This window comes from Columba livia, chromosome 3, assembly GCF_036013475.1.
Source record: "Columba livia isolate bColLiv1 breed racing homer chromosome 3, bColLiv1.pat.W.v2, whole genome shotgun sequence".
Taxonomy (NCBI): domain Eukaryota; kingdom Metazoa; phylum Chordata; class Aves; order Columbiformes; family Columbidae; genus Columba; species Columba livia.
In genome coordinates, this window is record NC_088604.1 from 1,446,509 (window position 1) to 1,473,946 (window position 27,438).

The 27,438-nt window shown below is 54.6% G+C and overlaps 1 protein-coding gene across 1 annotated transcript; it reads right to left on the reverse strand.

The window, feature by feature from the left end:
* Nucleotides 1-1,539: 1,539 nt before the first annotated feature.
* Nucleotides 1,540-22,072, reverse strand: LOC102086252 (L-gulonolactone oxidase-like). The gene is made up of 12 exons (XM_021279865.2): nt 21,943-22,072; nt 19,411-19,512; nt 18,652-18,777; nt 17,367-17,461; nt 15,799-15,889; nt 14,961-15,146; nt 6,264-6,371; nt 5,816-5,892; nt 4,930-5,079; nt 4,087-4,251; nt 3,004-3,094; nt 1,540-1,925 (listed from the first exon to the last, which is right to left on the reverse strand). Exons 1-12 carry the CDS (start codon nt 21,943-21,945, stop codon nt 1,797-1,799), a joined length of 1,323 nt encoding a protein of 440 aa, XP_021135540.2. The 5' UTR covers nt 21,946-22,072; the 3' UTR covers nt 1,540-1,796.
* Between the last annotated feature and the right edge of the window lie 5,366 nt (nt 22,073-27,438).

A 27,438-nucleotide genomic window follows, 5' to 3' on the forward strand; every position in this document is an offset into this window, starting at 1 on the left:
ACCACCTCTCTGGCCAACCTAGGACAGGCTCTCACCACCCTCAGCACCAACAATTCCATTACATCCATCCTGAATCTCCCTCCTTTAGTTTCAAACCATCCCCCCTTGTCCTACAGCAACAGGCGTTCACTGGAACCTTCCTCCCATGTTCCTGTTTGCTCAGACATGGCCAGGACAGCGGCTCTGGTCGTTGACTTTGTCCATGACTCCAGCATCTTGCCGAGTGCCCTGAGCTCAGTGATGGATGAGCTGCGATTGCCACCCTGGCACCAGCCCACTGCTGCAGAGCTCACCCCCCATCACCCATGGACAGGTTGTCAACCCCCATCACCATTGGATGGGTTGTCACCCCACATCGCCCATGGATGGGTTGTCATTGTCCACCAAGAGCAGCCCAGATGCCATTGCTGGTGTCCCCGTCCTCAGCCTTGCACAGCAGCAATCCCAGCCATGCCACTGCTGCCCAGGCCGTGTGGAGCTGTGGGGACAGGAAACCCTAGGAGGCCGCGGCAGGGACGAGCAGGACAGGTCAAACTGCCATCATCACACGTTTGGGATGAGCATCACGCTCCCGTCCCGTGAAACCTTGTGCTCCCTGCACATGAAGGGCATGGTGTCTGTCCAACGGGATCGTCAACCCGCTGTCCATCTCTCCTGGGCAGCCTGGAGAACCCTCTTAGTAAACCCATCGTAGGGGTTGGGCTGAAGGTGGAGCAGCATTTGCCGGAACATTTGCCATCAGGAACTGGGAGAACCGAGGCAACGTTCACTTCCTAAAGTGAACACGGGTGACTTCTCAGTTCTGGGGTTTAAACTTGTTCATTTTCTGATTGTGCCACCTACAGATGGGAAAGCTGTAACGAGTCCATAAGCTTATTACTGGAGGATGCTATGGGAGACATGAAGGATGTCCTTCAAAGATGGACTCAGATGTCTCAAAGGGACCCAGGAGTCTGGGAAGGACCCAGGAGTGCCCCGGGGACCCAGGCATTCGGAAGGACCCAGGAGTTTTCAGGTGTGATCCTGGAGTTCGGGGAGGGACCCAGGCATCCGGGTATGACCCAGGAGTTTGGGAAGGACCCAGGGCTTTGGGAAGGACCCAGGAGTTCGGGAGGGGAACCTGGAGTTCGGGAAGGACCCAGGAGTGCCCCGTGGACCCAGGAATTCAGAAGGACCCAGGAGTTTTCAGGTGTGATCCAGGCATTCGGGGAGGGACCCAGGAGTTCGGGAGGGATCCAGACATCCAGGTATGACACAGGCATTCAGGAAGGACCTAGGGCTTCGAGAAGGACCCAGGACTTCGGGAGGGGAACCTGGAAATGGGGAGGGGAACCAGGAATGCCCCAGGGACCCACGAGTTCAGGAAGGACCCAGGAGTGCCCCATGGACCCAGGAATACCCCAGGGACCCGCGAGTTCGGGAGGGACCCAGGAGTTTGGGGAGGCACCCAGCCCCGGGTCTTGCAGGGACACCCACCCCACCCCTGTCCCCAGGCCCCTCCATGGCACACGCTGGGCTGGCAGCACAGGCCGCAGGAGCTCTGCTTGAGGAAAGCTCTTTATTGGGATGTTGGCTTGCACAGGAGGCGCGTGGGGCTGTTGGGGGACAGGGACCTGGCTCCCCAAGCTGCTGGTTTCCAGGAGAGACATCCAGCCCCCACAGAACCCGGTTGGGACGGGGATGGGAGCCACTCTGCTGTGGGGCTGGCCCATGCCAACCGCTGTGGACCACGAGCATTGGGGTGTCACAAGAACCAGGGGGCATGGCTTCATCCTCCATCCCCTGCATCGCCCCCGTCAGTAAAACACCTTTTCCAGGTAGGAGTTCAGGAACATCCCGGTGGGGTCCAGCTTCTCCCGGACATAGCAGAATTTGGGGAAGGCCGGATACATTTTCTCAAAGTCCTTCCTGGTGCAGCTGTGCGCCTGCGGGAGACAGAGTGTCCAGGGGAAGGTGGCGCTGACCCCGGACCCAGCACCGCTGTGGTCAGCCCCTGCAGATGTGGTGGCACCTCCATCCCCTCTAGAAATGCCCAGGGTGGGCAGCAAACAGGGGAGCAGGGAAAAATTTAATGAAATAGAACAAGGGCAAGTGTAGAGTCTTGAATCTGGGCAGGAACAACCCCAGGTTCCAGTGTAAGTTGGGGAAGGACCTATTAGAGAGCAGTGTAGGGGAAAGGGACCTGCGGGTCCTGGGGACAGCAGGGTGACCATGAGCCAGCACTGGGCCCTTGTGGCCAGGAAGGCCAATGGTACCTGGGGTGGGTTAGAAGGGGGTGGTCAGTAGGTCAGAGAGGTTCTCCTGCCCCTCTGCTCTGCCCTGGGGAGACCACACCTGGAATATTGTGTCCAGTTGTGGCCCCTCAGTTCCAGCAGGACAGGGAACTGCTGGAGAGAGTCCAGCGCAGCCACCAAGATGCTGAAGGGAGTGGAGCATCTCCCGTGGGAGGAAAGGCTGAGGGAGCTGGGGCTCTGGAGCTGGACAAGAGGAGACTGAGGGGGGACTCATTCCTGGGGATCAAGATGGAAAGTGGGAGTGTCAGAAGGATGGAGCCAGGCTCTTCTGGTGACAACCAGGGACAGGACAAGGGGCAATGGGTGCAAACTGGAACACAGGAGGTTCCACTGCAAGAGGAGAAGCAACTTGTTGGGGGTGAGGGTGGCAGAGCCTGGCCCAGGCTGCCCAGGGAGGTTGTGGAGTCTCCTTCTGTGCAGACATTCCAACCCGCCTGGACACCTTCCTGTGTAACCTCATCTGGGTGTTCCTGCTCCATGGGGGGATTGCACTGGATGAGCTTTCCAGGGCCCTTCCAACCCCTGACATTCTGGGGTTCTGTGATTCTGTGAGCAGCAACTCCCTGAGGAACCCACCTCCCTCACGGCCAGCCTGATGTGGGGCTCTGGTCTGACCCCCCTCCACCGCACACCCGCTCCAATGCAACGGGAAGGGGAAGGGACCCCGTTCCACAGACCGTCTCCCCCAGAGGAGCGGGGCCGTTGCTACCTTTGCCCAGTGTGGTCTCCCACCGTGCTTCTTCATGATGCCCTCATAGGTCAGCCAGTAGTTGAGGCGGGGGACGTTCTTTCCGTAGGGCCTGGGGTGGGGGACAGGCAGGGGGGACATCAGCACGGGCTGTGGGGGGATTTGCACACCCAGGAAATCCCCTGAGATCAGGACACCCACAGGGACTGCACACAGGCTGTGTGAGCAGCGCCGGGTGATGGAGACCCTCTGGGAACAAGTATCCCAGCAGCACTGGGCCAGTGGACCCCAACCTAGGGCAACATCCTCGAGAAGGATGGGTGGGTGGCTCTGGGTGCTCCAAGAACACCCCAGCCCTTCTGGCTCGAATGTGCGAGAGGGGTGGGCAGGGAAGGTCGAGAGAGGTTCTCCTGCCCCTCTGCTCTGCCCTAGGGAGACCACACCTGGAATATCGTGTCCAGTTGTGGCCCCTCAGTTCCAGCAGGACAGGGAACTGCTGGAGAGAGTCCAGCACAGCCACCAAGATGCTGGAGGGAGTGGAGCATCTCCCGTGTGAGGAAAGGCTGAGGAAGCTGGGGCTCTGGAGCTGGACAAGAGGAGACTGAGGGGGGACTCATTCCTGGGGATCAAGATGGAAAGGGGCAGTGTCAGGAGGATGGAGCCAGGCTCTTCTGGTGACAACCAGGGACAGGACAAGGGGCAATGGGTGCAAACTGGAACACAGGAGGTTCCACTGCAAGAGGAGAAGCAACTTGTTTGGGGTGAGGGTGGCAGAGCCTGGCCCAGGCTGCCCAGGGGGTTGTGGAGTCTCCTTCTGTGCAGACATTCCAACCCGCCTGGACACCTTCCTGTGTAACCTCATCTGGGTGTTCCTGCTCCATGGGGGGATTGCACTGGATGAGCTTTTCAGGGCCCTCCACCCCCTGACACTCTGGGATTCTGTGATTCGGTGAAAGGTGCCGGAGCTCATTCCATGTCTGCAGCCCAGACAAGAGCTGGTGTTGGTGTGTTTGAGCCGCGTTGGCTGCTGGGTCTCAGCACAGCTCCCGGAGCTGCAGGAAGGGAGGAAGAAGAGGCGCAGAAGCGGAATGGGGCCGCGCTCACCGGTACATGATGATGTTCATGTAGCAGCTGTCCCGTCGGAAGCAGGGGCTCAGCCAGATGTCGTCCCCCCGAGCGAAGCGCACCTCCACGGGGTAGTGAGCCACCATCTTGGGGTTGTTCTCCAAGGCGCCCTTCAGCTCCAGCAAGGCTTCCTTTGTCTTCTCACTGCCCACAATAAGCACCCAGCCCCAGTTAATGCCCACAACCAGCTGCATTCAGGCTCGAACCCAGAGCCCCACAGCTCCATCCCCAGCCCCATGCTAATACAGGGAATGGCTTGGTGTGTCCCAGGATCCCTGACATTGCTTTGGGCTCACAAAGCACCAAAATACAGTGTGGCTTGGATTTTGGGATGTGATCAATGGGATCACTATCTCATGGTGGGTGTCAGAGGATGGACCAGACTGTGTTCAGTGGTGCCCAACGCCAGGGTGAGGGGCAACGGGCACAGACTGAAACACAGGAGGCTCCATGTGAACATGAGCAGAAACTTGTTTGCTGGGAGGTGCCAGAGCCTGGCCCAGGCTGCCCAGAGCGGGTGTGGAGTCTCCTGCTCTGAGACATTCATCCCGCCTGGACCCACCTGTGTGATCTGCTCTGGTGACCCCATGTTAGCAGGTGGGTTGGACTGGGGGGTCTACAGAGGTCCCTTCAACCCAACAAGTCTGTAGTACCCCGTGACACAGATGCAGAAGCATCCCCATGCAGGTACAATGCTGTCTCCTATCCAGGTCCCTTTCTCCAAGGCTTTGCACTGTGACAGGACACAGGCAGGGAACGGGATGTGCTTTGGGTGGGGAGCCCGGCTGGGGATGGACAGGGAGGGTCTGCAGAGCCATTTACATGGGGATGGCCCAGTCTTGAACGTGCTGCTTGAAACGACACTCGTAGTTGAAGATCTTGTAGCTGATGGCAATGTTCTCCACCCGGGAGCTGAAGAGCAGCCAGAAGAAGAAGCGGTTGATCCAGCACACCAAGCTGGGCACAAAGGTGCTGCAGGGGGAGAGCAGGAGGTGAGAACGGACCCCAGAAGTTTGCCAACGGTGTGAGGTGTGATGGAGCAAGTCTGGAGGAGAGAAGCTCTGGGGAGACATTATTGTGGCCTTTCCAGACTTAAAGGGGGCCGAGAAGAAAGATGGGGACAGACTTTTGAGCAGGGCCTGTTGCCATAGGGCAAGGGGTGATGGTTTTAAACTAGAGGAGGGAGATTCAGGCTGGACATGATACAGAAATTGTTTGTGCTGAGGGTGGTGAGAGCCTGGCCCAGGTTGGCCAGAGAGGTGGTGGATGAACCATCCCTGGAGACATCCCAGGCCAGGCTGGACGGGGCTCTGAGCAGCCTGAGCTGGTGCAGACATCCCTGCTCATGGCAGGGAGGAGCTGGGGGAGATTTAATGGTCCCTTCCAATACAAACTACTGTATTATTCTAAAGAGCCGCTCTGCCACTGCAGCCTCAGGCTGCTCCAGCACGGCTCCGTCTCTGCGCACACAAGAGGGCAGTGCAGCCCCAGACACGCACCCCGGCCCAAACCCGCTCCTCTGCACAGGAGCTCACTCGGAGCAGAAAAAGCGTCTCCTTCTTCCCCAGGATGCGTGTCACAGTTCCTCCCTTGCCATCCTCACTAGGACATGCTGTGAAACAGCACAGGTTTCAGGGCAGAGATGCAGAAAACAGAGATGGATGAGTCCAGCCCTTGTCCCCTATCGCTGCCCAGCTCTTGCTCCTACCTGATCCAGAGCAGAAACTCCAGCAGATAGTAGCCAACAGCGTAATCCCACAGCCAGCTAGCGGAGGAAGAGGGGGGCTGCAAAGCCAAGCAGAGGAAGATGATGGTGGTTAGGGAGCAGCAGGGTTTGCAGCTTTCTTGCCAGTGGGTGCAGAAATGGGAGCACGTGCCTGGACCAGGAGCAAAGTGGGAGCAGGGATAAGGGCACCCCAGGAGTCCCCAGACTTCTGTGATGAAAAAGGGCTACATCCCAGGAAGAGACCAGGCTTTGCCATGAGGATGCTGAAAGCTTGGACACCCCCAGTTGCATTCATGTCCCCAAAAAATGTGCTTTCCCTGATCAGACGCCCCAGCGGCGCTTGCACTGCAAGCCCAGCCTAGGCCATTGGGCCTGGGAGGGCGCCTGGCTTTGTGCACAGCCCTTCTCGCATGGAGCCTGCAGGACCTGCCTTGTTGGTGGGGTCCTGGTAGATGACGCTGACGTTCTCGCTGTGAGGGAACCACAGGAATCGGAAATACTGGGATCTTTTCAGGTGGTCCCCAAGGTGATCAAGGACCTGCAACAACAAGAGGAACAAGGTTGGTGATTTTTCCCATCCCAGGAGCAGGGGCTGGAGGCACCTTGGGGACTCTGGGGGTGCCAGGGCAGGTCCAAAGAGCCTGTCTGCAGTGACCCAGAAAGCACTGGGTTGGCAAGGAGTCAACACAGACCAGCCATGCATGAAGGGGCTAACAGAGACCACAGGCACTGCTCTCTGGTCCAGAGAGGTTCTCCTGCCCCTCTACTCTGCCCTGGGGAGACCACACCTGGAATCTTGTGTCCAGTTGTGGCCCCTCAGTTCCAGCAGGACAGGGAACTGCTGGAGAGAGTCCAGCGCAGCCACCAAGATGCTGGAGGGAGTGGAGCATCTCCCGTGTGAGGAAAGGCTGAGGGAGCTGGGGCTCTGGAGCTGGACAAGAGGAGACCGAGGGGTGACTCATTCCTGGGGATCAAGATGGAAAGGGGGAGTGTCAGGAGGATGGAGCCAGGCTCTTCTGGTGACAACCAGGGACAGGACAAGGGGCAATGGGTGCAAACTGGAACACAGGAGGTTCCACTGCAAGAGGAGAAGCAACTTGTTGGGGGTGAGGGTGGCAGAGCCTGGCCCAGGCTGCCCAGGGAGGTTGTGGAGTCTCCTGTGCAGACATTCCAACCCGCCTGGACACCTTCCTGTGTAACCTCATCTGGGTGTTCCTGCTCCATGGGGGGATTGCATTAGATGAGCTTTCCAGGGCCCTTCAACCCCTGACATTCTGGGATTCTATGATTCTGTGTCTGTGCTGTGAGTGTGTCTGGAGGAAGCAGCCTTTGCTCACCAGCCCATTTGAGGAGCTGTGGGCACCACATCATTGTAGACATCTCCCACAGCTTTGCAGACATCTCCCACAGCTTTGCAGACATCTCCCACAGCTTTGTAGGCTTCAAACCCCAGCAGCTTTTCTTCCAGGAGCTTTCCTGACCCAGGAGAAGGTGCAATGACCCATGGATACAACCCCAGGAAGGTCGTTGCAACCTCAGTTGTGCCGCTGTTCCTTTCCCACTGGCTCCTGTGAGTTATTTGTCTTAATGAGCTACTAATGACCACGCTGGGCTGCTTTAGCACCAAGGATCTTGCTATGACACTCCCATAAGCTGAGGGTCTTTTGTACTGCCATGGTCCCATTAAATCACGGAGGATGGGAAGATAAATAGTATATTCCTGTAACTGGTGAGAATTAATGATAATGTTGTCTTCATCTTCACACCTCCCAAAAGGCCACAGAATTTCTCTGAGATGGCCCCAAAACAGCCTATTTTCTGGCCAGGGAAGCTCTTGTGTCAGGAACAGTTAACGATTGCACAAGTAGAAGCAGAGCAAAAGCTACGACCCTGCGTCTTCAGCCGTTTGGTTTCGGAACAAACGCATTGAGCAGATAAAACAAGCGGGGAAAAGGCGGACACAGCTTTCCCAAGGTGATCCTGCCCACGTCTGTTTGTCTTCCAGCTGCAGCGTTTGAGCGCAGAAGCAAATTGCCAGCGGGGCGACCTTTTCAATGTGCGCTTTTGATCCCCGTGATAGAGGAGGGATGTGGCTCTGGAGACAATAAGCCCTGTGACTTTGTAGGATAATTAGAAGGCAGCGAGCGAGGCGGCTCCGGGAGTCCTTGGGGACATTGTCTGCTGGCTGAGTGCCCAAGCGGGAGCCAGAGAACCTCGGTGCTCTAACGTGGCCAACGTGCTCCATGAGAGCATGCAGAGACCTGGGGGTTTTGCTCATCTTTGCTTCCCTCTCAGGAGTCCAGGATAAATCGTTTTGCTTCATGACAGCCAGGTCAAAAGAAGCTGCTTGCTTGCTTTTGTTGTTTGCAAACACACTCAAGAACTTGCCGAGCTGAGGGTCGGGCACCCCGCCTGCCACAATGCAGCTTTGGATGCTCCAGATGTTCCTCGGGGAAAGGACAAGGATGGGACAAGGGGCAGGTGTGGAGGATGGAGCACAAGAAGTCACTTGCATGCATCCATCAGAGCAACAAAGGGGAGCCAGGGAGTGTGGGGAGGGAGCATTTTGGGTGAGGAAATGGTTATTTAGCCTCCTTTTTTGCCTGTGTGCTGCCCGTGCCAGGATTCCACTACATCAGGGAACGATGTCTGAGCACCAGTTCAAGAGTTGCTTCCATGCACTGAGGCCAAACCAAACAATTCTGGCCAGGAGGGATGAGATGAAGCCCAGCACTGGTGAGGGGGTTTGGGTGGTTTTGGAGGAGCTGGGGTTGAGGGATCCACCCCAGGTGCCCGAGACACCCCCAAAGGGACAGCATTCGGGTTATGCTTAGGAAATGGTAGGCTCAGACCAAAAGAAGCTCTTCTTCACCCACCAAATCACTAAGCTGTGCAAGTCTGCAGACGGCTCAAAGTTTCCACGGGTTCAAAGGCAGATCGGAGACCTTCGTGCATGAGAAAATCATTGTCTTATTACATACTGATTGATGCATTGGTGGGGACAGCAGGGGCTGTTGCAATAGGTCAAGGGGTGATGGTTTTAAACTAAAAGAGGGAGATTCAGGCTGGATATAATGGAATTGTTTGTGCTGAGGGTGGTGAGAGCCTGGCCCAGGTTGCCCAGAGAGGTGGTGGATGAAAATCTGCAAATCCGAAGCTAAGAGGTTGTATAAACTTAGATAAATTTCAGTTTCTTTTGCGACACACTTTTTGTGCTCATGCTTCTTCTTCTTATGCCATTGATGCTTGAATGACTGTAGTTTGTCTAAATAACCTGCTGTCTGATTTTAGCCTGATTAATGAATTGATACTGTCTTTATGGACAGTAACTTTGGGGAAGACTTCTTTCTAATGTGGAGGTTTGAGTCTCTCTGCACCTCTGCTGCAAATGGTTGGGCTTGGTTTTCTTGTAGAACCGTTAGTCTGATTAAACCTGATAAACTCTTGGGACTCTTGGAGAATTGCGCCGCCATGGGTGTCTCAGTTCTCCCGTGTTCACCCAGGATGTGCTGCACCGAGTGTTCAGCTTGTGCTGTGAAACGGCTGATGCTGGTTTATATTTGCGCTGCAAGCTCTTCCATGATTTTCTCTCCCTCTGCCGCTCCCTTTGCGCCTCCATTTACAATGACCTGCTGGGTGACCCGTGACCGCAGCTTTTCTTCATTTTATGCTGAAGATTCTCTTGGTTTTTACAGAATAACCCCAATACAGGCTCAGAGGAGTCCTACAGGCTACGATCTGCCTCTTGAAAGGCTGGGATTAAATCCTGCTCATGGCAGGGGTGGCAGTGGGGGAGATTTAATGGTCTCTTCAACCCAAACTATTGTATTCAGGGGAAGAAGAATCATATCTGAGCCTGACCCGTCCTCGTCCCCGTCCTCGTCCCCGTCCTCGTCCCCGTCCTCGTCCCCGTCCTCGTCCTCATCCTCGTCCTCATACTCGTCCTCACCCCATCCCCATCCTCATCCCCATCCTCATCCCCATCCTCATCCCCATCCCCATCCCCATCCTCATCCCCATCCTCATCCCCATCCCCATCCCCATTCTCATCCCCATCCCCATCCTTATCCACATCCCCATCCTTATCCACATCCTCGTCCTCATCCTCATTTTTGTCCTCATCCCATCCCCATCCCTGTCCTCGTCCTCATCCTCATCCCCATCCCCATCATCCTCCCAGCAGCTCTGGGGCCAGGGACATTGGCTCCATCGCTGCCACCACCCGGGATGCTCTGTGGGTGTCTCTGGTGACCTGAGCTGTGCAACAAACCCTCTCGGTCCCATTTCTCGTTCCCAGCCACCGCCAGCAGCCAGAGCAGCCGACTTCATCCCACTGATAAAGACAATCACGAGGCCAGAAAAGAAAGCCTGCGCATCTTACATAACCACAAATCCAAGCCCGGCTCCGCTGACACATATATTATTTGCAACGTCTTAGATAACTCAGGCTTAAATATTTCAAGCAACCTGCTCCCTTGCCATTATTCTCTTCCGCTCGGCTGGGCCGCTCGACATGAAAGCCGGAGATCTGGAAGCAGGCGAGGAGCAGCGAGGGCTGAGAAATTGATAATGGCATTAATATTTATAGAGCGCATTTCACCCTGCTAACAGCCCCGAGGGACGCGGAGAGACGGGCTGAGCTTTGCCGGGGGTAAAGCCTGGGCAAATAATGCTGAGTAAAGCTCAGCCTAAGCTACCTGCCCTGCTCAGGAAAGCGGGGTTATGCTGAACATGAGCTTAACTTTCCTAGCTAAAAGGCAGATTAAGAAGTGTAAAACAACACTGCGGGAAGGTGCTGGAGGACACAGCGAAGGTCCGAGCAGCCTGATGGGGGGTGAGGACCAAGCTGGAAGGAGTTGGCAGGTTCTCACCATATTTTAAAACATTTAAATGCATTTAAAGCAGGGAAATCCCTGCTGCAGGGCACCGGGGAAGTCTCAGCTCAGTAAACAAACTGGCATTTCACAAAAGATGCTCCCGAGCCATTAAACACAAAGTCATCACCTCTGAAACTGGAAGCACTGGTAGCGACCTCACTGCAGGATCGAGAAATAGCTCAGGCTTCCCTTATTCCCTTCGCACCACCCAGGAAAAATCAGGCGCTGAGATGCTCCAGCTCTTGGCAGCTCTGGTGCAGCTGGTAGGGGTGACAGCAGGGGGGACACACCGAGGGACACGGGTGACACACATGGACCCCTCTGTCCACCTCGGTCAGCTTTGCATTGGGGATTATGGAAAAGATACCGCACAAGTGCGTTAAATTCACGTTGGTGGTGGCGTTCGAGTCACCCCAACGGGACGCTGAATAATTCAGTCCTTAAAAAATTAAGGGCGGTGTTTCTCAGAGCTTTCCTAGCGCTGCAGCTCTGATCAATCCTGCAACAGATTTTGCTGCTTTTGTCTATTTATTTTTCATGAGCCGAACTTAATGAAGGCTCATGCGGTCGTTAGCCAGGGCTGGAACTGGACCTGTGAGACTCAATGAGACAGTGGGTGAGGATGCAGCTGAGGATGCACCAGCGAGGACGTCAGAACACACCGGGACAAAGATGATGAGTGGTCGAAGCAGGAGATGTTCTTTTCCACTGTCACCAATTCCTCTTCTTGATGGACTTTCTGCCTCAGTTTCCCCAACCAGAAATCTGACACAGTGTGTCCACATAACATTTAAAAGGTCACCAGGTCTTCCAACTTGCAGGTGGCATCTCTATGGGCTTCAGCCTCCGCGATGATCTGATGCCAGACGGGATGAGCTGGATGGTCGCTCAGCTCAAGGCAGAGGTGACATCTCGATACGGCAGCCGTGCCATGGAGGGGCTGAGCATCCGATGGAACAGCTCATTCCATCTGCCTTCCCACCACCGTGAGCGTGGGAGGGCTCCGAGGAATTGCACGCAGTGGTTGGAAGAAGTTTGTATGGTGGCAGAGACGGGGAAATTTGGTTTTGATGTGTTCCCAGGAGAAAATAATCCCTGCGAATCGCTCTGTAGAAATGCTCATGGGGCCTTCAAAAGGCGTCCTGAGGGAACTGGATCACACCCACCGCTGGCCACAGGCACGTGGAGAATGAAGCTCATAAAGCCCAGGAGATGCACAGCCCCCAAACAGCACATTTTGTGCCTCTTTTAAGGGAAATCAGCCTGTTTCATGCTGGTTCGTGCCGGGGATGGAAAACTCATCTGTAGGTAACTACTGACCAGTATGGAGCATCCATGTACCAGCACCCCAGGCCACCGTCTCAGGTGCCTCAGCCCTGTCCTGAAATTCTCATGCTCCCATGGCCAATCTAGTGCCCTGTCATGGGCTACAGCAAGACGTGGTCTTCAGGGAGGACATGGCCACAAAGAGGGGACAGCAAAGAAAGGACAGATGGTGGGACATCAGAAGAACTTGCTGGGGAGGAGACAGCCATATGAAGTGTTCAGAGCTATGTAAGATTCCCATCTATGAGACAGCAGGTCAGAAACCCAATGCCCTTGAGCACGTCCCAGATGGGCCGGTCACCAGCACCGTGCACCTTGGCCAGGGTGACAGGGACCTTCAGTGAGACGGAGACAGAGAACCAGTAGAGATGTGGCAGTTGGTTTAAAGAGAGTTTCCAGTCACAGCTCTGTGGTTGGATCCCAATAAGGGGTTTGTTCAGTCTGGCCCTTGAAATGTCTCACCTGTCACTCTCCTCCTCATCCTCAGCACGGTCTGTCCCAAGTTCAGCTCAAAAAAAGTTCAACCCAACTTCACATTGGGAGATCATAGAACCACAGGATGGTTTGGGTTGAAGGGACTGTTAAAGCTCCCCCATTTTCCCCTGCCATGAGCAGGGACATCTGCCCCAGCTCAGGCTGCTCAGAGCCCCGTCCAGCCTGGCCTGGGATGTCTCCAGGGATGGTTCATCTACCACCTCTCTGGCCAACCTGGGCCAGGCTCTCATCACCCTCAGCACAAACAATTTCATTATATCCAGCCTGAATCTCTGTTTTATTGTTTTAAACCATCACCCCTTGCCCTATGGCAACAGGCCCTGCTCAAAAGTCTGTCCCCATCTTTCTTATGGGCCCCTTTTAAGTCCAGAAAGGCCACAATAAGGTCTCCCCAGAGCTTCTCCTCTCCAAGCTAATGATGGAGGTGCGGAGTCCCATCCCAAAAAACACCCAGACCTCATGCACAAGAAAGGCCCAACTTATTTTCAGAAGCACAAGAAGTTCATGGGCTATTTTAAGTGGCTTGTCTGTCACTGGAGTAAACACCGAGCTTCCCGCTCACCGAGCAGCAGGAGAGGACACGATGGGAGGTGGCACATCCTGGGTGCCCGCGGGACACTGCCGCTCTCCCCGGGGACACGCTGCTGCCCGCGGGGATGCTGGCTCAGCGCACACGCTCTTCTCCCTCTCCTCGCTCGGTCCAGGCAGCACATCAGCCCGAGATTTCCAGCAAGGGCAATTTTCTCCGGCTGGAACACTAAATCCACGTTAAGCTTAGTCATGCATGGCTGGGGTCACCAGATCTGCCAACACCGGGTTAAACAGAGCAGAGGCGCGGGCTGGTCCACCTCCCGATGGGGTTGTCTGTGGGCAAAGCAGCTCAAGCCCTGAGGGCGGCAGTGCTGATGCCCCGCGGGCTCCTTCAGCATCGCTAATTCGATTGCACTGGAGCCTTCATGCTCAGTCCCACACAGCCTGGAGCTCCAGGGGGGATGGAGCCTATGGCTCCGGGCAAACCCCCATCCTGGCTCTGGTGGCACCGCTGGCATCGCAACCCCAAGCAGCTCCCACTGCTGCCCATCCCATCCCATCCCATCCCATCCCATCCCATCCCATCCCATCCCATCCCATCCCACCCCACCATGGGGTGGGCAACAGCTGCAGACCCCCAGGGCTGTACACAAGGGATAGCGACGGCTGGAGGAAAACGGTCCCATCGCTGTCATCTCTGAGCTGAGTCAGGCAGGAGGCAATTGATGCTGAGAAGTGAGGATGATGCTGCAGGATGTGGGGACAATGACAAAGGTCTCGTTGTCCAGACTTTTCCCTAAAGATGGCACTGGCTGTTCCCCAAGAGAGCAACCACCTTGCCAGCCCCAAACCTGAATGGGAGGTGAACTCCAGAAGAGCAGGAGAAGCTCTTCAGGCTGAACATGCCAAAGAAACTTTTCACACTGAGGATGTGGTGAGAGCCTGGCCCAGGTTGGCCAGAGAGGTGGTAGATGAACCATCCCTGGAGACATCCCAGGCCAGGCTGGACGGGGCTCTGAGCAACCTGAGCTGGTGCAGATGTCCCTGCTCATGGCAGGGCTGGCACTGGAGGGGTTTTAACAGTCCCTTCAACCTAAACCATCCTGTGGTTCTATAAGTTGCCTGTTTGCTGAGGTTTTACTTGGTTCTGCTGCGCAAGAAGAGCTTCTAACAATCCTGCAAACCAACTGTTCTCTGATTTTAAGTATTTTCACCCTCTTCTCCCCTGCCTTGGTCCCATCGGTGACACGCAGCTCCCACCGGCCACCTCCAGCCCAACTGGGAAGTCCCTCTGGAGCAGGAGCCACCTGCCCCCTGGATCTCAGGTCTGCAACATCCCCCAAGCCAACTTATGAGTTCCTCTCTTCCCACCCCACTACCTGCATCTCTCTGCTCCCAGAAGATGCGGTTCCAACCCACAGGAAGTTGAAGTGGCATTTGCTAAGAAACGTGGCTTTTCCTTCCTCTCCTTTCTCACCCTGGAGAAATTTCCAGCTTAAGGAACATCACAGGGTGAGAGAAAAACGGCCTCAAGTTGCGCCAGGGGAGGTTGAGGTTGGATGTGGGAACAATTTCTTCCCCAAAGGGCTGTGGGGCATTGGAACAGGCTGCCCAGGGCAGTGCTGGAGTCACCAGCCCTGGGGGTTGGACAGATGGACATGAGGTTCTCAGGGACATGGGACAATGCTGGGTTATGGATGAACTCGATGATCTTGAAGGTCTTTTCCAACCAAAATGATCCTATGATTCTATGAAGATGTACAAGGAGTACAACCTACACACGCCTGTGGGATTTTCTACCAGAGCACGGCCACTTCCCATCTCCCTCCCAACCACATCGCCTTGCCAAGAACTTTGCTTATCGCGCGGATGCTTGGGAAGCATCGCCCACGTCGTACCTCGGTGAGCGTGGAGGGGAAGGCCACCTCGTGCAGGTGGAACTGGGGCACGCACTGGAAGGTGACGGTGAGCACGACGCCCAGGCAGCCGAGGTGCAGGCGGGCAGCCTGGAAGATGTCGGCGTTGATGGACTCGGAGCACTCCAGCATCTCCCCCGAGGCTGTCAGCAGCGTGAGGGCCACCACCTGCCCAGAGGAGAGGTGTCAGGGTTGGTATAGGCTTTGGGTGTTGGGACATGAGCCAGCCATGATAATGGTTTTAAACTAAAAATTACAGGGTAATGGTTTTAAACTAAAGGAGGGAGATTCAGGCTGGACATGATGCAGAAATGGTTTGTGCTGAGGGTGGTGAGAGCCTGGCCCAGGTTGGCCAGAGAGGTGGTGGCTGAACCATCCCTGGAGACATCCCAGGCCAGGCTGGACGGGGCTCTGAGCAACCTGAGCTGGTGCAGATGTCCCTGTCATGGCAGGGGTGACAGTGGGGGAGATTTCATGGTCCCCTTCCATCCAGACCATCCTGTGGGTCAACGATTCTGTGATTCAACACATGAACTGCTTTCTCTTAACACAGAGCTTATTCATCAGACCACAAGACCATAAAGCACAGGGACAGAGGAGTTCCCAGCTGGGTCACATTTTGGCTGCAGGTGAGGAGGTCCCACTGTGCCTGGCGGACCTGAGGATGTCCCCAGCAGCCCCATCCCTGGAGGACAGACCCGTCCTGCTTGCAGTGCTCTTCCCCCTCACCCCTGGGCTGGGCACACCAGACCAAGTGACTGGACATCTCCCCAAAACCCTCAAGACGCTGACAATGTCCGTGCACCGACTGCTGTCTCACCTGCGTGGGGAGGATGCCGTGCTTGATGCCAGTGTTGTGCGTCCCTGTCCCGATCACACCAGCTGCTGCCACCTCAGAAACGGCTCCTAAACTGGGGGTAGGTGAAGGGACCGAGTGAGGACCACAGCGTGTGGGACACAGCCCACCCTGCCAGGCACTACACTGTGTGCAGACCCTGCATGGAAACCCCCAGGACATGATGCCCTGACCCAATCAGCAGGGTTTTCCACCCTTCCCCAAAACCTGCAGCAATGGGTGGGTTCGTTGGCCACACGCGCTTGTCTCCATAGCATGTATCTTTCAAGATGCTGCTATGGTCTATGGGGAGGAAGGCGCAGCTGGTGACAATAGGTCACCATGGTCAGCTCAGCCGTGTCCCATCTCACAAGTGCCCATCTCTCCCCATGGGCATGGGGTGGCTTGTTGGGGTGCAGACATCCCAATCATTTGCATTCAGAGCAAGGGGTGAGGAAACCGGGTTTAGCCCAGAACCACCATTGTAGAGCAAAGCTGGAAGCAGCACCCACAAGCATAAGGGCTGCAGACCATCCATCCCTCCCACCATGGTCAAGCTGGGTACGTGGGGATGGTAGAAGGTTAAAAAAAACTCTGTGTTGTTCCTGTCATTTTCCCCAAATACTCCTCCAGCTTCCAACAGCTGGAGAGCAGGGACCTCCTGAACCAAACGTGGGGTTTATGACCATCGCAAGCCTTGGTGGGTTCCTCCTCCATAAGCGAGTCCTGCCCAGGTGGAGCTTCTTTCTCTGAGCCCTCTGACAAACTCATCACTTTCATTGACAGAGCAACACAGATATTGAGTTAGATGGTAATTAAGGAGCAATTTCTTCCCTGAGGTCAGCAAATGAAAGAGATTGAGCGTGAGAAGTGCTGCCCATGGCTATTTCCTCTGCAAAGCGCCATCTGAATCTGGCTCTCTCCAAGTCCCTGGCAAGACACCCTCTGCCAGGGAGAACCACGTGTTGGAGCATCTCATCTTCTGCCCCAGGCTGCCCTGGACCCCCAGCCCATCACCTTCACCCGCTCTTCTGGGGACAGCAGACATGCCAAAGCGATGCAAAGACTCTCTCACACCTCCTGCTGAGATATTCCAATGGCTAATTGCGCTTCGCCATCAAAAACTCATTTCTACCTGATTTTGTCAACCTTCAGCCCCATTGCCTGGAGCAGCCTGTCAAACTCTTCCCCACATGAGGCAACCCTAGGAGAGCTGCTCTCATCTTCCAAGGGACAGGGAATGTAGAGTTTTCCTTTGTGACATGGAAAGGACCAGCCTGATGGGTGCAGTGAGAACACAGAGCTGGTGGGGATGAAGGTTCCCCTTGCCCAGCCTCCTGCTCCAAGGCAGGATCAGCTGCTCCACCATAGAGGGGTTGACCTGTGGTTTGCAGGGCCCCGATGGAAAAACAGATCCTGAAGTAAACACCCCTATTCTGCAGCAAAAGCTCTTCAAACATCCCTGGCTTGCCATGTCTCAGCACTTGGCCTGGGGCAAGGATGGACACCTTGGAGGACGCACAGGGACGGCACCATGCATTTGTCTCACTCACTTGGCCAGGGCCAGCCCATGCTTGTTCAGCTCGACGTTCAGATCTGAGAGGAAAATCCCACCTTCCACCGTCACTTGCTGCTTCTCCTTGTCCACCTGCAAAGGATGGGATGGGATGGGATGGGATGGGATGGGATGGGATGGGATGGGATGGGATGGGATGGGATGGGTGAAGGTCACACAGCTCAGAGAAGAAACACCCCATGGAAGACATCTCTGCTCCCACCAACACAGTTGATAATGTCTATATTGGAGAGCCACGTACCATGAGGGACTTGCTCCGTCCTGAGCTGCCACCCATCTCAGACCTTCACCCAACCCAAACTTCATCCAACCCACTGGTGCCACTGGATTCTGTCCTTGGTCCAGCCCCCACTCCCCTCTGCTCTCCCCGGTCTCAGGGGTCTTTAACCTCTCCCATAACTTCCCCCAGGTGTTGGTCAATGCTCCACCTTCAGCAAACTTGTCTGCTCTGCCCTCCTGAGCCATTTCCTTCCCAACATCAACAAATGGAGCAATTGCTCATGGGGACATTTCCCACCTGACACAGGAACAAACCATGGACCATGAACAAGGAGACCCATGGAAAAGCCAAGGGGCAACAGGTACAAATTACTCCTGGGGAGATTTTGATTGAACACAAGAGAGAAATTTTTCCTGATGAGAACGATCAGCCATCGGAATAATCTCCCCAGGGAAGTGGTGGGTTCCCCAACATTGGACACGTTGAAGATTCAGCTGGATGGGGTGCTGGGCCAGCTTGGCTAGACTGGGCTTTGCCAGGAAAGGTTGGACCAGGGGAACCTTGTGGTCCATTCCAACCTGGGATGTGGCGATTCTGCAGCTCTATGACTCTAGGAACATCCGGCCAGGTCTTTGCCCAAGGCACCTCGCAAGCTCACATCAAGTGAGATGTGACGGTGACCCTGCCAGGCACCTTCACCCCACCCAGACCCTACTGTGATGAGGACAATGTGCCAAGGTTAAGCCCTCACTGGACACACGTTGGGAAGACATCACTTCTTTACATTTGTATCGCTGCTCCAAATGCTTCCAGGGCACAAGGGATGATTTTACGCTGGGAAGATGCCCGTTCCCTAGTCGTGCACCAGCATTTCAGGGTCTGGTTTGGGAGAACTCCAGGCTGTGAGGAGAGGAAAGACCCTCCACCCTTCACCTCTCACCCTAGTTATGGCAGCGCTGGTGTCCATGCACTCGGTGGTCACACAAACAGGGTGCCACCACGTTTCAGGGCTACCGTGGCACCACCCAGGAGCTGGTCTCACCTTGAGGACCCTGTTCATCTTCCCCATCTGGATCATGAAGTCATCGGTGCAGGCGATGTCCGATGGAGAGTGACCACCCCCCACCACCTTCACCCTCTTGTGCCGCTGTCTGGCCATATCCAAGATCTGTGGAGACAACGGGCGGCCCTGAGTGTCCAACCCTCTCCCCCAACGCTGTGTGATAAGGATGAGGTGCTGTGAGACATCCCAAGATAAAATCTTACCCACCACTGACTCCACCTTCACTTGCGTAACCCAACATCTGGGGTTAAACCACCCTGGAGCCCAGACACCTAAGACAGCCCTTGAGATCATCCTTGGGGGTTAGACTAGGTGACCTTTAAAGGTTCCTTCCAACGCAAGTCATTCTACGACCCCAAAAGAGATGATGCCCACTTGAGACAGCCCAGGGTGACAGAAGCACCTCTGGGGTGACAAAAGTGACACGGGCTCCCACCCCTCAGTGTGGCAGCCAGGGTGGGCAGAAGACCCCAGAAGGACACCAGACGCTGATGCCCAAGGAACAGGGTCCAACTGGGGCCAGGCGCACTCGTTTTCTGCCTCTTTCAGGTGTTTGGCTCATCTGCTGGCGCACACCTGCAGTTTGGTAGGACGGGCCATCTCCTGGGGCTGCGGGAAGGACTCGTGCTGTCACCATCTGTGACCTCTCTGACTGAACATGGTGGAGCACCACAGCCCTTCTGGGCCTTTCCTCCTCTTCATTTCTCACGAGTTGCCTCCTGGAAGGACCCCCCTTACCTCCCGGATCTCCTCCACCGAGGTGGGCTGAAAGTACAGCTCTGGAGAAGAGCCATAGGTCTTGGCCCAGTTCTGGAACTTGACTCCTCCTTGGCCGTGAACCTGGACCAAAACCAAGAGCTGAAGCAGAAGAAAGCAAGCGCCACCCCTGCTTTTCCACACCATTCTGTGGCTGCGAAGAACACTGCACCAGAGCCACATTTCCAACAAGATTAATTATTTATGTGCACAGAGGATTGTCTCAAGCCCTCGAGTCCCCAAAGCGGAGGTGTCTCCATGTGAGCAAGTCACTCTGGGCTCCCTTGGCAGTCACTGGGGCGAAGTGGGAGGATGCCCTGGTGTGCTGGAGACATCTCCCTTGAGCACAGCCCATCCCATCCTCCCACAGTGTGATGTGTGCTGGGGTCCCCTCACTTTGCACCGTCACATCTGGAATATCATGTCCAGTTGTGGCCCCTCAGTTCCAGCAGGACAGGGAACTGCTGGAGAGAGTCCAGCGCAGCCACCAAGATGCTGAAGGGAGTGAAGCATCTCCCGTGGGAGGAAAGGCTGAGGGAGCTGGGGCTCTGGAGCTGGACAAGAGGAGACTGAGGGGGGACTCATTCCTGGGGATCAAGATGGGAAGGGGGAGTGTCAGGAGGATGAAGCCAGGCTCTTCTGGTGACAACCAGTGACAGGACAAGGGGCAATGGGTGCAAACTGGAACACAGGAGGTTCCACTGCAAGAGGAGAAGCAACTTGTTGGGGGTGAGGGTGGCAGAGGCTGGCCCAGGCTGCCCAGGGGGTTGTGGAGTCTCCTTCTGTGCAGACATTCCAACCCGCCTGGACACCTTCCTGTGTAACCTCATCTGGGTGTTCCTGCTCCATGGGGGGATTGCACTGCATGAGCTTTCCAGGGCCTTTCTAACCCCTGACATCCTGTCATTCTGTGATTCTGTCTCTTCTGCTCTGGTCTCCTCTCAGCACTCAAATGTACCTTGTGGCTTCATGTCCCAGTGTCCCCATATGGCCCCATCATGAGGGGCTGACTGGGACCGGGTTGGGACCTCCGTCCAACCTCAGCCATCCACCCTGAGACACTGTCCCCAAAACACCCAGCCCCATCACATCTCCCGGCAGGGCTTAACCCAAGGCAGGGCTTAACCCAAGGCAGGGCTTCACCCAAGGCAGGGCTTCACCCAAGGCAGGGTGGTTTGGATGGGTCCTAGTGGGGGGGGACACTTTGTCCCTGGTCATGGGAGGACCTGATCTGGTGAAACGGAGAAATAAACTTAACAGCAAAGTCAATTATGCTGTTAAGCAGCATTCCTTATTTATCAGCACTGGGAATACTAGGGACCATCCTCCATAAGTGCTCCAAAGACTGGATGCTCTTGCGTTGCTTATATTCACATAATTATTACATAAGTATTACAATTTTTGAAAATTTTGACATACATCTATACTAAGAAATAGTTTATGACGTTATAATTGTTTAGTTTTTTCCTTGCAATGCTTGTATTAATTATTAGTTAAATATAAACTAAGCACTCTGCTTCTAAACATGTCTCACTCAATCTTCTGTCTCCTCTTGTCACGCAGAAGGATCTGAAACTTGAAGAGCATCCCCTCGTTTTGCAGGTGGTCAGAAAGTGTTTATGATGTCAGCTGGTTAATGATGGGTACGTCTTTGATAACTGAACCACAGTTCACATTAATTTAGCAGCTTCTCTTCAGTGGGTTTGGGCAACAAGCCCCAGAGAAGACGGTGAGTCCCCTTGCCCCAGGTGGGGCTGGTCCAATGTTCTACCCCACCAACGTGTCCCACCTTGGCTGTAGGGGATGATTTGTTCCCTTGTCACCTCCCGCAGTCTCTTCTCCATCGCCAAACCCTCCACCTTCCCACCCTCAAAATTCTTCTCCCCATTTCTGACGGCTTCAATTCCCACCCAAGAAGTAGACGCCCCCAACTTCTCCAGGGGTGTCTGCAGCATCGTCCCAACACGCCACCCCCTCCCACCACCTCCAGGCAGGGCAGGGACAGTGGGTGGCCCTTGGTGACTCTGCCTATGAGCAGGGCCATCAAGAAGCTATGGGAGATGTAGCCCAGATAGCAGCAGGGAGCCCTGGAGACAGGGGAGACATGAGGCTGGGGCTGCTTTGCAGCTTCCCCCCCCATAGGATAAACCCAGGGCTGGGCTGGGAGCCAGGGAAAATGGAAAAAAAAACCACCAGAAACTGAAAACCCATGTGTTAGAAAACACTCATTTATCCAGGGAATCTGTTGTTTTCCCATCCCTCTCTCTTTTCTGAACCCCCTTTCCTATTTCTCATCATATTTCTCACTGGGGTTGGACTGGACAAGCTTCGAAGGTCCTTTCCAACCAAAACTATCCTGTGATTCTATGATCACGGCCGCACCGTTATTGAATCCGTATGGAAGGTGATTATAAAGCCCTGTCATCCCCACCAGCCCCAAGCACTCCACGTTGCCTGGACCACCATTCCCACCCCAAAAAAATGAGCATTTCCCCTCTTTTGGCTTTTCCTTACCATTGTGCGGGCTCTCTGTGGGATGAGCGGGACTCCAGCTGCTCCTGCACCAGGTCCTGGCCACACCAAGGCTGGTGGAGCTGGTTCCTGCCCTGAGGGTCAACAAGGAGCTTGTGGAAGGATAATGAATAACAGCCCGGCCCTTGGGCTCTGCCTGGTCTGGGGGGAGGAGATGGGCTGAGCCCAGGGATGCGGACATGATTTGAACCCGGGGTCCTGCATCCTCTAGGGATGGTGGTGTTGGGAAGAAGATGCTTTAGGGGGTTTTGGGGAGAAGACGCTTCTCTTTTGGGGGGTCCTCACGCTGGGGAGGGTCCCCTGAAGCTGCAGCCTTCGCAGCGGGAAAAGGGGGGAATAGGGAAAACGTGCTGGTGGGTTTGGGGGTATCCAGCAGCTGGTGAGGCGACGGTCTTGCTGCATCGCATTGCCATGAGCAAGAAGAGAATCACAGAATCAATTTGGTTGGAAAAGACCCTCGAGATCATCAAGTCCAATCATAACCCACCCCAGTACTGCACCATGTCCCTAAGAACCTCATCTATGTGTCTTTTAAACCTTCCCAGGGCTGGTGACTCCAGCACTGCCCTGGGCAGCCTGTTCCAATGCCCCACAGCCCTTTGGGGAAGAAATTGTCCCCAAGATCCAACCCCAACGTCACTCCCTGTTTTGCAAGGCGGAGGGTGTTGTTTGCACCCCAAATTTGCTCAGCTGCCCCGCGGGGAGCAGAGGGGATCAGGATCCACATAGGTTACGCGTCTCATCCGCAGAACGGCGAGCAGCAGCGATTGCAGCTCTGCCACCGCGGCTGCGCTTTGGTGATAAGCAAAACCTCCCCGGTCCCTCATTAAGGAGGGCATGATAAGGGTTTTTCTGCGCTGGCTAACTGGGACAAGGTGACCCCTCGGGAGCAGGGCAGGGAACCGCCGCTGCCTTCATGTGGTGGTCAGAGCCTCATTTTTTCCAGCACAACCCCCCAAAATTGCTGTTTAATTACAGAGCAGGAGCTGCGCAGCCTGCGAAGGACCTCGCAGCAGCTTTTTCCCTGGGTCTTCACATCCACCTTGACCTCCCGACCATCCCCAAACCCTGCAGAGATTCGGTGATTCTTTTCTTTCTTTTTCCTGCCTGCAACTCAGCAAATTAATGAATAATCCTCCGACACGCCTTGGAGCACAGAGAGACCCCAGACTGGGGTCAGATACCTCCACGCTGGGTCCAAGTGCTGTGCAAAGGTCATCAAAACCTGCCCAAAAATACCCTTCGCGGGTTATTCATTAACAGCGAGGGGGATGCAGGAGGGATGCAGCTCTGCCCCATCACCACCATCTCCCCCAACCCTTGTTTTGATCCAGGAGGGATTTCCCAGCTTGGCTAATGACTGCAGAACAGCAGGGGATAATTAAATTAAATTAAAAAGTGGTGTTTTGCCAGGTGTCAAAGCTATTTGTGAATTGGTTTCTGAATGTTTGGGTGGGATGGGAAATGCCCTGGCATGCTGCAGAGTCTCTCCTGGCCGCTGGAAAATCCAGAGCAGGGAAGGATTCAACCCCACAAAGTCACCCTGGGGACTGGGAGACCGGGTGTCAACTGGTGTAAATCACAGGAGCGCAATGGCAGGGGGTGCTGGGGTGGGACAGGGTCCCTGCCGGGGTGACAAAGGGTTATTGGGGGCCTGGCCTGGCCAGGGGTCTCCAAAGCAGTTGAAAAGGGGCTGGGGGCTGGGACAGCTGCTGGTGCTGAGTCCTGCGCCAGTGTCCTGTGCCAGCATCCTGCCTTTGCAGCTGCTTCTTCGCTGGCACATCTGGAACACAAATGGCAAACGCATTCCCAGATTGCAATGCGCTGCTAAATTGCAGTGAGTTCCCAAATTGCAGTGCATTCCCAATTTGTGGTGCATTCCCACATTACAATGCATTACCAATTGTGATACGTTCCCAAATTGCAATGAGTTCCCAAATCGCAGTGCATACCCAATTTGTGGTCCATTCCCACACTGACATGCATTACCAATTGTGATACATTCCCAACTTGCAGCGATTTCCAAAATTGCGATGCACTCCCAAATTGCAGTGATTTCCCAAATTGCAATGCATTTCCAAATTGCAATGCACTCCCAAATTGCAGTGCACTCCCAAATTGCAATGCATTAGCAATGCAAATGAATTCCCAAATTGCAGTGCACTCCCAAATTGCAATGTGTTACTAACTGCAATGCACTCCCAAATTGCAATGAGCTCCAAAATTGCAGTGCATTCCCAATTTGCAGTGTATTTCCACGTTGCAATGAGCTACTAATTGCAATGCCCTCCCAACTTGCAGTGATTTCCCAAATTGCAAGGCATTCCCAAATTGCAACACACTCCCAAGTTGCAGTGTATTATCACATTGCAATGCATTAGCAATGCAAATGCATCCCCAAATTGCAATGTGTTACTAATTGCAATGCACTCCCAAATTACAAGAGCTCCAAAATTGCAGTTTATTCCCAATTTGCAGTGTATTTCCACGTTGCAATGAGTTACCCATTGCAGTGCACTCCCAACTTGCAGTGATTTCCCAACTTGCAGTGATTTCCCAAATTGCAGTGCACTCCTAAATTGCCATGCACTACCAAATTGCAATGCATTAGCAATGCAAATGATCCCCAAATTGCAGTGCACTCCCCAATTGCAATGTGTTACTAATTGCAATGCACTCCCACATTGCAAGAGCTCCAAAATTGCAGTGCATTGCCAAACTGCAATGCCTTACCAAATGCAATTCACTTCCAAATTGCAATGAGTTCCAAAATTGCAGTGCATTCCTAATTTGCAATGCACTCCCAACTTGCAGTGATTTCCCAAATTGCAGTGCACTCCCAAATTGCAATGTGTTACTAATTGCAATGCACTCCCACGTTGCAAGAGCTCCAAAATTGCAGCGCATTCCCAATTTGCAGTGTATTTCCACATTGCAATGAGTTACCCATTGCAATGCACTCCCAACTTACAGTGATTTCCCAAATTGCAGCACATTCCCAAATTGCAATGTGTTACTAATTGCAATGCACTCCCAAATTGCAAGAGCTCCAAAATGGCAGTATATTCCAATTGCAATGCACTCCCAAATTGCAATGAGCTCCAAAATCGCAGTGTATTCCCCAACTGCAATGCGTTACCAATTGCAATGCACTCCCAAATTGGACGAGCTCCAAAATTGCAGTTTATTCCAATTGCAACGCACTCCCAAATTGCAATGAGCTCCAAAATTGCAGTGCATTCCCAATTTGCAGTGTATTTCCACATTGCAATGAGTTACCAATTGCAATGCACTCCCAACTTGCAGTGATTTCCCAAATTCCGGTGTACTCCCAAACTGCAATGCATTAGCAATGCAAATGAATTCCCAAATTGCAGTGCACTCCCAAATTGCAATGTGTTACTAATGGCAATGCACTCCCAAATTATAAGAGCTCCAAAATTGCAGCGCATTGCCAAACTGCAATGAGTTATCAATTGCAATGCACTCCCAACTTGCAATGATTTCCCAATTGCAATGCATTCCCAAATTGCAACGCACTCCCAAATTGCAATGCATTCCCAAATTGCAATGCATTCCCAATTGCAATGCACTCCCAAACTGCAGTGCACTCCCAAGTTGCAATGCATTAGCAATGCGAATGAATTCCCAAATTGCATTGCACTTCCCAATTGTGAGGAGCGTCCCTGCTGCTGTGCTGCAGGGGCGGGTGTGTGGGGCTGCCTCTGAGCCCCTGCAGGAGCACGGAGATGGGATTTACCCCCAAATTTGGCTTGTGACTGGAGCTTCCCCCTGTCCCCCACCCATCGGGCTCCTCCCCAGAGCTGCCTGCACTTGGGGGGCTCCCAAAGCTCCTGCCTCCCCTACCGGAGCGGGGAAACTGAGGCAGGGCTGCTTTGCTGGAGCTCCTTCAGTGCCCGGGCCAGGCAGAAATCAGGTGGCGTTTGGCTTTTTGCCTTCTTTCTTCTGCGTTTAAAAATAAAACAGCCGAAATTTAATTATGTGCGGCTTTTATTCTTTACATCTCAATCTCCAAGGGCTTTATTTCTTTCCTCTTTTATGAGTTAATTGCTTCCTTTCTGCAATGGGGCCAGAGAAGAACGGCTGGAGGAGATGAGGACAGGACCAGAGCTGGCCCTGGATGGGAGCAGGGACATGTTGTCCCTTCATTGTCCCCACCAGGCACAGCCGCAGTCCCACCGCGTCCCCCTGCAGCTCAGCATCCCTCCCGCAGCACCCATGGGTGCTTGGAGGGAGACGCCGATTAAAAGCAGAAGAAAACAGCACATTTCCAGGGGTTTTGGTCCAGGGGACAAGCAGAGCCGGTCACATCGTGACACCCTCGTGCCAGGGAGGTTTGGGGGTGCTGACGCTGAGGTTTGAGCCGCATAAAGACGTGTCGGACCCAGAGGGACCTTCGCCCTCGGCATGCAGCAAACGGGGGTTTTCAGGCCCTTTGGGGTGAAATATTAACCGAGCATCCCCAGGGAAAAGCCGTTGCTGTCCCAGAGTCCAGGGGTGGCTTGAAATTTAACCGGGTGCCATGAAGCCCGATGGGTGCGAGGGACCGCGGCGGGGTGCAGTCCTGCCCCCCAGCACCAAACCCAGGGGCAAAGGGAACCCTGCCCATGGCTGCCAGAGCCAGAGACTGGTATGGGGTAAAGTCCTGGAAGTGCAGAACTAGGATTAGGATCAGGATTAGGATTAGGACTAGGATTAGGCCCATCTCCTTCCTGCAGCAGCCCTGAGCCCGTGCCCCAGAGCAGCTGGATTTTACATGTGTATTCTTATATTTTTGTCCCACAGCAGGTTTCTCAGGAGCAGCCGCAGCCGTGGGTTTTCCAGCCCACCCGCTGCGTGCGTGGGGCAGCGTTGCCCCGACAGACCCTGCCCAGAGCTCAGCCCTGGCTTTGGGGCTCTGCACCCTCCTCAGCCCCCGGCGTGGCCCTGCCAGGCTCTGCCTGCACCCCATGTGTGCACCCCATGTGTGCACCCCATGTGTGCACCCTGCACCCCATGTGTGCACCCCATGTGTGCACCCTGTGTGTGCACACTGGTGTCTGCACCATGCACCCCGTGTATGCACCTCGTGTGTGCACCCTGCACCCCATGTGTGCACCCCGTGTGTGCACCCTGCACCTCGTGTGTGCACCCCAGTGCCTGCACCCCGTGTGTGCACCCTGCGTGTGCACCCCAGTGCCTGCACCCCGTGTGTGCACCCCGTGTGTGCACCCCATGTGTGCACCCTGCACCCCATGTGTGCACCCCACGTGTGCACCTTGTGTGTGCACACTGGTGTCTGCACCATGCACCCCGTGTATGCACCTCGTGTGTGCACCCTGCACCCCATGTGTGCACTCTGCACCCCATGTATGCACCCCATGTGTGCGCCCTGCACCTCGTGTGTGCACCCCAGTGCCTGCACCCCATGTGTGCACCTCGCACCTCGTGTGTGCACCCTGTGTGTGCACCCTGCAC